The 12,124-nt window shown below is 39.8% G+C and overlaps 2 protein-coding genes across 2 annotated transcripts; both read right to left on the bottom strand.

Annotated features, from left to right (window-relative positions):
* Positions 1 to 1,786: 1,786 nt before the first annotated feature.
* Positions 1,787 to 2,425, bottom strand: LOC131299898 (uncharacterized). The gene has a single exon (XM_058325472.1). It carries the CDS (start codon positions 2,423 to 2,425, stop codon positions 1,787 to 1,789), a length of 639 nt encoding a protein of 212 aa, XP_058181455.1.
* Positions 2,426 to 7,625: 5,200 nt separating this feature from the next.
* Positions 7,626 to 11,644, bottom strand: LOC131301685 (cell division cycle 20.2, cofactor of APC complex-like). Its single transcript, XM_058328066.1, has 5 exons — positions 11,426 to 11,644; positions 9,429 to 9,695; positions 9,002 to 9,271; positions 8,297 to 8,884; positions 7,626 to 8,181 (listed from the first exon to the last, which is right to left on the bottom strand). Exons 1-5 carry the CDS (start codon positions 11,528 to 11,530, stop codon positions 8,056 to 8,058), a joined length of 1,356 nt encoding a protein of 451 aa, XP_058184049.1. The 5' UTR covers positions 11,531 to 11,644; the 3' UTR covers positions 7,626 to 8,055.
* Positions 11,645 to 12,124: the final 480 nt, after the last annotated feature.

The raw sequence follows: 12,124 nt of genomic DNA on the forward strand, positions 1-12,124 counted from the left end.
GTTATCTGAAGCACACAATCTCCTACGGGTTATTTCTTCGACGCTCTCACCCACTCTGTCTCACGGCCTACTCCGATGCCGATTGGGCGGGCAATCGTGATGATTGCACGTCCATCTCTGCTTATGTCATTTTCCTAGGGACCAACCCAATTTCGTGGTGCTCAAAAAAGCAGAGAACCGTGGCTCGGTCTTCCACTGAAGCAGAATATCGCTCCGTCGCCTCCACCGCTGCCGAGCTTGCTTGGATCACCAATCTTCTTGGTGAACTTGGTGTTCATCCTACTCAGCCTCCACGGCTCCTATGTGACAATCTTGGTGCTACATATTTGTGCGCCAATCCTGTCTTCCACTCTCGGATGAAGCACATTGCCATTGACTACCATTTTGTGCGTGATAAAGTCTCCACTAGCTCTCTTAATGTTGCTCATGTCTCCACTCACGACCAACTAGCTGATGTTCTCACAAAGCCTTTGGCCAAGTCACGCTTCATGCTACTTAGTTCCAAGATCGGTGTTTCCGATGGAAGCACGATCTTGCGGGGGCATATTAGGAAAGAAGACCCAAGATCCACAATCAAAGATTCCTCACCTTAATTTACTGCTTCAATATGTCAATCTCATTCCTTATTCCTAGGATCTGTATAATTGACACGTTCCTTTTCTGGCTTGTATATTTTGTATAAATACATGTTCATAGTATCAAGGAATATAAGCTTTACAATTATTCTCAAATCTGTGTTGTCTCTTTACGAGACTTTCGAATTTTTTGTCTATCTGTCATGAGGGGCAAGATGGTGTGGCAAGTTATAAGGAATGAAGATGATTGAGAAAACTTGAAATATTTGCGCGTAGAGAGAAATGTTTTGTTTTCCATCAAAGATCTGATTTCTTCCTCCCCGAACATGGTATATTGTGATCTTATTCTAGAGTTGCTTCTTCTTCTTTTTTAAAAAAATTAAATAAATTGATGGTTTGTAGGTTAATTTTGATCAAGGACAAAGATTTAGCTTTAGTTTTATCAATTTTATCCATTGATTTGGGGCATAGCATTTGTTTTACACATTTTTCATGGGATTGTAGCCTCCCTATCGATCGCCCGCAAAGAAAGCTTCTGGCTGCACAGTTTTGCTCTTGGCCGCTAAGAATTGCACCTGACCACAAAGAAATTACTCTTGGTCGCGAAGAATTGCTCTTGGCCGTGAAGTTTTGCTGCTGGCCGCGAAGAATTGATCATGGCCACAAAGTTTTGCTCTTGGCCACAAAAAATTACTCCTGACTGCAAAGTTTTGCTCTTGGCCGCAAATACGTCTCAGGGTTTGATTTAGATCGTCTCGTTATTACTTGCATGTCCTCACCTAATCTCAAGTCATGAAGAAAGTCCCTCAGGTGGCATACTCTGAAATATTCGACTCCTAACAGTTTCGTTTACTTTTGTATTGGGTTTCCCTCAAATAAATTGTACGTTTACATACCCAAATCCCAAAATCAATGCAAAAATATAGTATTTGGTTGAGACTGGTCTAGTCTATACAGTCCACTAAAGACAAATGAATTCAAAGAATCGAAATTTTATGGCATTCCATACAAAAAAAAAGAAAAAAGAACAGAAGAGTAATTATCGAGTCCAAATCCCAAGTACGTAAAGCAGAACGTGAAGAAATCCCCAAACAACGGGCTTTAGCAGCAAATGTCAAACTCAACCCCTCTGAAGAACAATCGAACGAACACTATAATTATTCCCATTCTGGCCAACTGAAATTCAAACTGATGATGATTGTGTTATATCTCTACTTGCAATTGATATTCTGGAGAGACTGTGTTGCGGTATTCACTTCCATTGTACAAATCATGTCGACAGCTTTCTTCTTCTTGAAAATCAACATCAATTCCACTTTCCCAGTCAATTTCGATCGGCTGGTCAAAGGCACAATTCCTGTGCTTAGATCATTTGCCAGTTGTGTATTTCCAACTAGATTGGTCGAAGCAAGGTCTAGTGTAACGGTAAACTTTTTGGTCCTTCGGAATTGGGCTTTCGATTTGGGAATAACAACACTCCCAACCTCAGTTTCGCCGTAGTAGAAATACATTGTGCTGTTGTCGTACTTGTAGGGGCCAAAATTGGTGTTCTTGATCCCAAGTGCGACGTTGGTTTTAAGATTGAAGGACGTGTTCGTCGTTGGGATATCAAACGTGTCGAAGGTGGCAGATCTAACCCGGAACTTGGGATTCCGGACCTTCATGACCGTCATGGAGAAGAGGAGTATGATTCCGGTCTGGAAAACGACGAACGCTACGCCGTAGAGTAGCCATTTCTTGTGCTTCTGGCGACGGAGCTCTTTGGCATCGAAAGCCGTGCCTTCTTCGCCGCTGCGGGTGTAGCCGTTGGCTGCTGCCGGGTGATAGGCCCCCTGCTCCTTGTCTGCCATTTGAAAGGATTGTTTTGATTATCCTACAGGGAGAAATGTATTGCTTTTCGTTTTACTATGTGGGATTGAAGAAAGTGGTGATGGTGGTGGATGAGGGTATGGTAATGATCCTTATATATATATATATATATATATATATATATATATATATATATATATAGTGTGAAGATTAAGGTGTGAATTAAGTTGTGAAAAGTGGAACACCTTTTTTGAAATTTTGATGAAAAACGCACGCCTTTTTTGAAGTCTTTTGATTAACATAAAGAGTGAATTGGAAGGTGGGGCTTGCTCTGTTGGGGGATGCTTCCCATACGTACGCGTGGGGGATGTTTGGCAAAAAGAGAGATTCTACGCGGAAATATCAACAGTGTAATGGATGCTTCTATTGGAAAGCGTTGGATTCGAGTTATGACTTTTGGTTTTCAAAATTTAAATTTATATATAACCTCTGCACTTTTTATAGCCGGATGTATGGTCCAACTAAGTGCACCTCGATTATTTTCGGGACTCAGAAGTTAACAATCGGGTAAATTGATGGAGGTAAATAATTTATAAATATAGATATTTCAGTTTATTAGTTTTAAATAATATTTCACTAAAAAACTAGAATAGTATATTAGATTTCAATATTTTGCTAGGAATCTTCGAATTAGGAAAAATAAGTATCCTAGAGTAATTAGTTTTCTAATTCTCAAGTAGATTTAGTTTCCTTTTAATTTTTGTTTGGTCAAGAAGAATTGTTAGTTTCTAATTCTATTGTTTCCTTGTTTTTATTTTCTAATATGAAGGGTTTCTTCTATTATAAATTAAGTTGTAAGTCTTAAGGCTAAATTAGTTGTTATTGAATTAAAGAAAAATCGAGATTTATCTCAATATCGTTTTTTCAAAGAGAGAGTACCTCTGGCTCAAGTATTGTTCTTATTTCTTGTTGTAAATAGTTTCGTAAAATGAGGCTGCGCTACATCATAAACCCTCTAGCGGCCCTAAGATTTGAAACTTTTGGCCTTTGTGCGATTCCAACATGCAAGCACTTTAAATCCCTAGGGATTAATTATATAACCTCTACTACCATGTAGTGTGTCACTTTTATTGTTACGTTACATAACGTCACTGTTGATATTGTTATAAAAACATGTAGACACGTGTCGAATGACCTAAAATGTACAAGTGAAGTCTTTCTTAACATTGACGGATTTTAGATAAGATCCTCTAACAAGTAAACTTTTAAAATACACATGTTTCAACAATGTTAGTTATCGATATTTGATTGACGTGATAGTCCAACCTCCATCTTTAATTGAAGGGAAAAATTAAAAAAAAGATGTCAAAAAAAATCATGTAGAGGAGGCGGCTAGGTTAATCGATCATTTTATGATATGGTTGTTCGCCCGGACGATGAAGTTTTCAGGTATGGGGTCTAATTTTCGATATTTTATATAAAGAGACACGGTCTACTTGTGCAACTTTTTCAAAGCTTCTAGAGGAAAACAAAATTAGCCGTTGACGCTTTTCCTTCCAGGGGCTATCTGTCATGTTTAATTAAGTACTACTGCTTTATTAGACCAGAAAGGATACAAAGAATTAAAGATGAGAAGTGCTAGGGACAAAGAAAGTTGACAAAGAAAATACGGTTAAAGTGTACATGAACGGCTCAGATTCACTGTGCAGTGCATCTGAGCCATTCATGTACACTTTAAGGGTATTTTCTTTGCATATTTTCTTTGCACCTGGCGTTTCTCATTAAAGATCTGTAGGAAAAGAGAAATGTTAATTAAATGGGGTTTGCCCATTTCCCATGGTATGGAAAGAGAATACTTGTAATTGGGGTTCACATGCGGCAGAAGATGTAAAACCTATATGAACACTTTGTTCCCATGCTTTAGGTGGTGGTTCAAGCTTCATCGCATTTCGCTAAGGTTATTATTTTTAAGTATTTATTTTTTGTTTTACAAGACATGTCATTCTTTTACAATATATTCCTTTTAATTAAAAAATAAATACTTATTTTAATTAGCAGAATGAGCGTCCATTACCAATCCATTAAGATATAGGAGAATCTTGCCTTTTACACAGACAAACTCCAAACAAAAAGAAACCTATGGTACAATGGAGTTTGGGATACCCTTAAAAACCTCAAACAATGGAAAATGTTCCCTTAAACTTATGTTCGTTTTATGGCATGTAAGTGGACTAATCCGTTTCTGTATCTCGACTAATTTTGGGAGACCGTACTTTCATTATTTGTGTCACTCAATAAATGAAAATAGATTATATAATCTTTTGAAGATAGGTTAGAGATCGAAGGAAACAAAAGTACGGTGGCATCAAAATGAGAAACGCGCATCCCAACAACGAGAATGGCATCACCGACCCCGACAAACATACGCCACCTAAGCCCCCGTTTGGATGGGGTATAAGGAAGGGGTAATCACTAATGTGGGGATTAGAAATTAAATAAATACCCCTGTAGCCTTGGTTTGGCTGACTAATGTGGGGATTAGAAAATAAATACCCTGTAGCCTTGGTTTGGCTAGCAAAAAAGAGGGGTATTAGTTAATAACCCTTCCGATTTAATACCCCGTAGAAGGGAGATAATTTATGAGTGGGTTATGGGTATGAGGTTGGTATAACTAATAAAAACCTCCTAATTCCCCTGGTTTTTTTTACCATCGAAACCCTATTATCTTATCCCCTCCGTAAATAATACAACTTCTTATCTTATCCTTCCTTTATAAATAATTCCTCAAAACTAATCTCGCATCCAACCGAGCAAAGGAATAACAAGTATGCTTTAGCCCCTCAAGAGTTGATAGCGTTTAGGAGATTTTGAATATAAGACCCAGAAAAGGAGTAGACCATCATGGCCAACCCCAAACGGGAAAAAATGACAGATATAATTCACATTTGACAATGTCAAGCCATCCTCTTCAAATAGAAGCATCCATCCATCTAGATCCAAATTATTGAAAAAAATATCCTGCCACTGGGGGAGAAGCTTCTGCTCCCCAAATAACAAGTGTTAAAAAAGGCATCCGACGACGGAAAAGTCCTCCTTCCCTTTAATTTAAGTCCCTCTCCTTAAGGCTTTCAAACAAGGCGTCCGTCCCTTCATCGCAACATTATATATAGTCCATTTCCACGCCTTTAATCACCACCACATCCACTTCTTTCAATCCTACACATAGATATCAATAACCCTCCTATCCCCCTCCTCTCTCTCTCTCTCTCTCTCTCTCTCTCTCTCTCTCTCTCTCTCTCATTCAAAAAAAATAACCCAAATGGAAGACAAGGAGCTTCGCCGCCAAAAGCACAAGAAGTGGCTCCTCTACGGTATAGCCTTCATCATTTTTCAGAGCGCGATCATAGCCCTCTTCACCCTAACTGTTATGAAGGTCCGGAATCCCAAATTTCGGATTAGGTCTGTCGCCTTTGATAATTTCGATGTCCAGACGGCATCGAATGCTTCGTTCAATCTGAAGGGCAACGTCCAGCTTGGGATCAAGAACGCCAATTTTGGCCCCTACAAGTACGACAAAAGCACCATTTACTTCTACTACGGCGATACGGAGGTTGGAAGTGCTACTATCTCCAAATCGAAAGCCCAATTCCGAAGGACCAAGAAGTTTAACGTTGCAGTGGACCTTGCTTCGACCAATCTAGCAGCGAATTCGCAATTGGCAACTGATATAGGCTCTGGGATCGTGCCTCTGAGCAGCCGATCGACACTGACCGGAAAGGTGGAACTGATGCTTATTTTCAAGAAGAAGAAGTCCGTCAACATGAATTGCACTATGGAAATAAATACCAGCACACAATCACTCCAGAATATCATGTGCAAGTGATCGATATATCTGTGTTTCATGTTGTGATTGTATTTCGATTACTTATTTGATATTACCCTGTTGTGATTATTCTTTATTTTGTTACGTACTTAATCATATTTGTACTCTAACATTTGTCCTGGTGATTAATAAAATCATTATTTATTTATCAGAAAATCCGCTCTACTAGTGTGTGTGTATATATGAGAAGTTGAACTTTATAAATTTAACGCCTTTTTTTAGATTTTGAAAAAGACTGAATTGAAGTCCGTATTATGAGAAACAATGGTTCGCCTTCTTCTTCTTGAAAATCAACATCAGCTTCACTTTCCTAGTCAATTTTGATCGGCAGCTCAAAGGCACAATTCCTGAGCTTAGATCACTTGCCAACTTCGTATTTTCAACTAGATTGGTCATAGCAAGGTCCACCGTAACGGTAAACTTCTTGGTCCTTCGAAATTGGGCTTTCGAATTTGGGATAACAGCACTCCCAGGACCCAACCTCAGTTTTGTCGTAGTAGAAATAGATTGTGTTGTTGTCATACTTGTAGGGGCCGAAATTGGTTTTCTTGATGCCGAGTGCAACGTTGGTTTTCCAAATTGAAGGGCATGTTCACAACCATCATGGAGAAGCGGCTAGGAGTATGATTCCGGTATGGAAAACAACGAAGACTACACCGTAAAGTAGCCATTTCTTGTGGTTTTGGCGAGAGCAATCACCTGTACACTGTACAGTAGAATCCACAATTTCCAACTAGCTCGATCTAGCTAATGCAGTGTGCGTGATAACCTCATAATATATGCAGGTTCACATTTGTCATAGCATCCTTCTGCTACTGACAGGTGCAGCTAGCACGCAATGATCTTGTCCCTTGCAAGTGTGATATTCTCGGCATGCATTTTTCTATTATCTTGTCTTGAATTTGGCAAAGAACAACACCAATGCTTCATGGGTTGGGCCTACTGCTGCTCCTAATCCAGGCGGCATTGCGATTTGGGACAGCCACAATTTCCTCCACCAAACACCCAAGCTCCAGTTTTAATTTGCGCATCAAGATACTTATATCATGAGGCTTCAATTTACTACACTTAGTTACTCTCTAGTGAATGGTGTTTGGAATTGTCATCCCAAGATACCTTGTGGATGCAAAGAAGATTTGTTTAGGGTGTTGGGGTGTATAGAATGGTTTCTTTTTTTCCCCTTTTTTGAAAGGCTTCTGGTGTTTAGAATGGAGTTCGTTTGTTGGCACGATTAAGATTTCCACCATCCTTGACTGTTCCTAACGCAGCGTGGTAGTGGAAGAGAGACTATATATCGTTCTAATGGACGAGCTCTTGAATCCACAAGAAAAAGATAATCACCTTGCCCACAAGAAAAATAGAAAGTACTGTGAATTTTTATTGATTAATTAAATGGATTACAAGGAGAGTTGAACCCTTATTTATACTAGTAGTAGCGCAGCACGCTTAGTTAGTAGCCTAGCAGGCTTTAGTTAATAAGATAACTTATACAAAGAATAAACTTAGAGTAGGGACCAAGCAAAACACAAAATAAAAAATAAAAAAAAAACTCTAGAAAAATAGAAAATATGAATCTAGAATTGTGCTAAACAGGGAGCACTAAAAAAGTTCTTCTACTAATATTATTCCCTAATAAAAAATGTCAAAACAAGTGGTAAAATTAAAAAGAAAATTCTAAAATTCAATTGTTTCCATAACTGGAATATATTTGTAATACTTCTTCTTTGATTTGACCCTACCAAATCTTTCCACAAAATCAGTAGAGATTTTGTTCTACATCAGTTCCACTTAGCGGATGCGGGGCTCGTCGAAGTCTGGCTCTGGTGCAGGTTTGGCCACTCCAGGAGTCCCAAAAACATTCCAAAATCTCAGTTCATCCCCTGCAGCAGATGCTACTGTACATCCATCCGGGCTCTGAATCAAAGAACCAGAACGAAAAAAAAAGCAAAATCAGAAAAACAATTCACAATTGGGCAATAACTCGTTTCAAGAAACCTAAAATCTTTCAAATCACATCAATGAATTGTACCTGAGCCATGGAAAGAACTCTGGATTCATGGCCAGTGAGCTCAGTTACTTTCACCATTGACGGGTACTTCCAAAGTGTAAGCTGATTCTGTGTAGGACCATGAGAGCTAAGAAGCTCACTCCCATTCTTGTTCCACAGCAGAGCACAGACCTGCGAGCCGGTGTCAATTGTGTTCTTTCGAGCCCCTGTGCGGATGTCCCAAAACTTGATGCACTTGTCACGGCTGCCTCCACCAGAGGCCAGTAAGTGTCCCTGGGATGGACACCAAGCAAGGGCTTTAACAGCCGCAGTGTGGTCTTCAATCCTGTGAAGCCACTGTGTTCGGGGACGAGAAGAAGCCGTGGATCTGTCGTCCCATATGTGGAGGAGGTTATCGTTTCCCCCACTTGCTAAATGTTGCCCCGAAGCCGACCATTTTAACCCACAGACTTCTTCATGGTGCCCTGTGTAGGTTACGGCGGTATGTGGGCTCACTCTTAGATCGTTGTTGATGATCTTACCATCCATTCCTCCAGTTGTCAAACTATCATTGTTCTTCCAGTCAAGAGATCCGACTCGTGATTGGTGGCCACCTCTCAAGCTTTCTAGCTGCAAGGATTAAGTTACTATTAAGCCACTATTTATTCTCCACAAATTGAAAAGAAAAGCCAAAATGATGAGAGAACTTGATCAGAAACGTATATATATAAGTAACAAACTAATTACCCGTCGATTAGCTGCAGCATCCCAAAGCTGGACATCAGAATTGTCGAAGCCGATGGCAATGCGTCGTCCATCTGGAGCCCACTTGACACTGGTCACAGGGCCATTTGCGTCGTTAGCAGTGCTGAGTTGAGATGTGGCTCCATTAGCAGCATTCCACAGATGCACGGTGTTTCCAAGAGCAATAGCAACAAAATTGCTGCTACCCCAATCTAGTAAGTTCAGGTAGTAATCATCTACCAAGCCAGGAGCATCCAACGTTCTCTCAGAAGTCTGAAAGAATGAGATGACACTGAAATTAATACTTGAGGATTTATTTATATATATAGATAAAAAATGGGAAAGAAAATTGAACAGCATATACAATTGTCTTAATGGTGAACACCAACCATAAATATAATCAAAACCCTAAAATAGAATATCCATGCACCTGGGGAATGTGTCGACCGGGTTTTGTAGGTTTTGACTGCTGAGTTGCCGAGTAGTAGTCGTTTGGGTTTGCTATGGCCCCAGCTGGCCGGGTGGGAGGTTTCTTGAAAGCCAGTATCCGAGACTTCAGATCTATGTTGAGGGCTCCTGCCAGTTGCTGCCGGTATGCCTTCCCGGGTGCAGAGCTCTCGGCTGAATTCTCTTTGTCGTCAGTCAGCTTGTAACGCGCATTATCAATGTCTGGTCGGCTTGGAATGAATCTATCCAACTGCCGGCAACAATACAGCAAGCAACAGAGAAAATGAAAATAAGAATCACTGGGGCATTTGAATTTGTAGGAATTGAACTATGCACCACCTGCCAATACCCAAATTCAGAATACTAATCAATCACAAACCCTAGTTCCAAATCAAACAAATAGAAGGGTCCTAGCCATAGAACCGAATCGCCCCATTACTCGAATTGATAAAGCTAGTCAAGCAGAAACCGCAGCATGCATCAAATCAAATAAATGGCGAACCCTAACGCTAGAACCGAGTCGAGAAGAAACAAAACCCCTTGTTTCCGGAACCTAATCAGCTAGCTGTATGGGGAAGGCTATCTACCAAGGATAGGTTACATTCTTGGGGGGATTGTCTTTGAAAGCAGGTGTGTGCTCTATGATGATGTATTGAGAGTCATGATCACATATTTTTTAAGGTCATTTCTCCTTTTATGTGTCGGAGCAGTTGAAGTCCAGGAATAATGTCTGTCGAGTCCCTGGTTGCTTGATACTGAATATGGAGTGGTCCGTTCAGAATAAAGGGGGGTGATGGCCCGAAGAATTCTCTCTACAAGCTCTCTTTAGCTGGCACGGTGTAATAAATTAGGGGTGGGCATCGGGTGTTTGTGTCGTATCATCTCGGATTCGTGTCAGAATTCTCTCAACCTTAACCCGACCAATTTAACTTTTCGTATTATCGTGTTGTGTCATTTTCGTGTTTCGTGTCAGGAATAGCCGACCCTAACCCGTTAACTTCGTGTCGGGATATCATGTCCTTTCATAACTTCTCGTCGTGTTCGTGTTCGTGTTTCGTATCAGAAATAACTGACCCTAATCTGCTAATTTCGTGTCATGTTCTCGTGTCGTGTCGGAAATTCCCACCCCTACGGTGTATTATCTGTGGAGGGAAAGAAATCTCAGAGTTTTCCAGAATAAGATAGAAGATCCAGTTGGTGTTGTGCAGAAAATTATACTCCATCCGATTTGAGGTTCTGCCTTAGTGCCTGGAAGAATTTGAAGAGCTCTCCTACGAATCAGAGTATATGCATAGTTTGGAATGTCTCTTGTAATGTTCTCTGTTGAGATTTGGGTCTTTACTGATTTTGTCTAGAGATGGTAGGTGGGTACAGTTGGTGTCTGTTTTTGTAATCTGTTCTCACTGGATGCCCCAGCCGTGGAGCTATGTTGGGACTCAGGGCCAGTATCTCGAGCTCTTGAGTTTTAAAAATTTTATTTTGTATATTCTTGATTTTAATATTATTGATAATTATTTGAGTATAGCTACCTATTATCTTAATAAATGTAGTTTCATTTGATAAAAAAATGGTTATTTTACATTCTCATTTATCAATTTCTTTCATAAATACAAAATGATCACGTAATAGTTGAAGTAGTCTTACAGAAAATATACAAAATAATTAGTATACTTTAATTGCATTAGGCTAGAATCATTTCAACGTGAAAATATAATGTATTGTAAAACAAAAACTTTATGAGTAATGAGTATACATTCCGATAAAAAAAATATGCGTATGCGTCTACTAAGCCGGCCCCCGAGTTCACAATCCTGACTCCGCCACTGCTTTGCCCCTTTTTTGGTTGATATATAAAATTTTAACTTACCCAAAAACAGAAAATTTGAGGAAACAAAACAAGCCGAAATTCTGGACGAAAACATGAGATTTACAAAGTAATCCCATGCGAGAGCAGTCGATGAACTATGATAGATTTCATACGTTTTGTCTGGAGCTTTTTTTCGTGGCTTCTTCTTTGCTTCGAGTGGAGCCGCTGGCTGGGGCTGGGTGATAGGCCTGGTCCTTTCCTTTGCCTTTGCCTGCCATTTCGAAGGATTTTTTTTGATTCTAGAGAGAGTTAGAAAGATGTATCGCTTCTTTTTTACCAGGTGGGATTGAAGAAAGGGATGGTGGTGTTGGTTTGAGGGTACGGTGATGATCTATTTATAGCGTGAATATGAAGGTTTGAATTTGTGAAAATGGAACGCCCTTTATTGATATTTTGCTAGATAGGCGCCTTGTTTGAAATAATGGCAAACATGAATTGGAAGGGAGGACTTGCTCTCTGTTGGGGGATGGTTCCCAAACGCGTGGGAACAAAAAGCCTTAAGGCCACCGCAACTTTCGCAGTTTTGCTATTGCGAATTCAGAAAATATGTTTACTAATATTCGTTAGAGTTGATTTTTAACAAGGTCTCGTAAATAAATATTTTTTTGTATTTTTATGAGTACCGAAATAGACCCCACACGACGTGCAGTAGACTTATGCAATGGTTTGGTGCGGTGGACATAACACGTTCGCGTGGGAGAATGAGTCCGATTTCTTGAACAGAGGATTTTTGTTGGTTTGGCCAAAAACTACTACTCCTACTAAGAGATGTTCGACACGGAAATATCATTGATATTAAATTATCAATGGAT

The sequence above is a fragment of the Rhododendron vialii genome, chromosome 9a (genome assembly GCF_030253575.1).
Source record: "Rhododendron vialii isolate Sample 1 chromosome 9a, ASM3025357v1".
Taxonomy (NCBI): domain Eukaryota; kingdom Viridiplantae; phylum Streptophyta; class Magnoliopsida; order Ericales; family Ericaceae; genus Rhododendron; species Rhododendron vialii.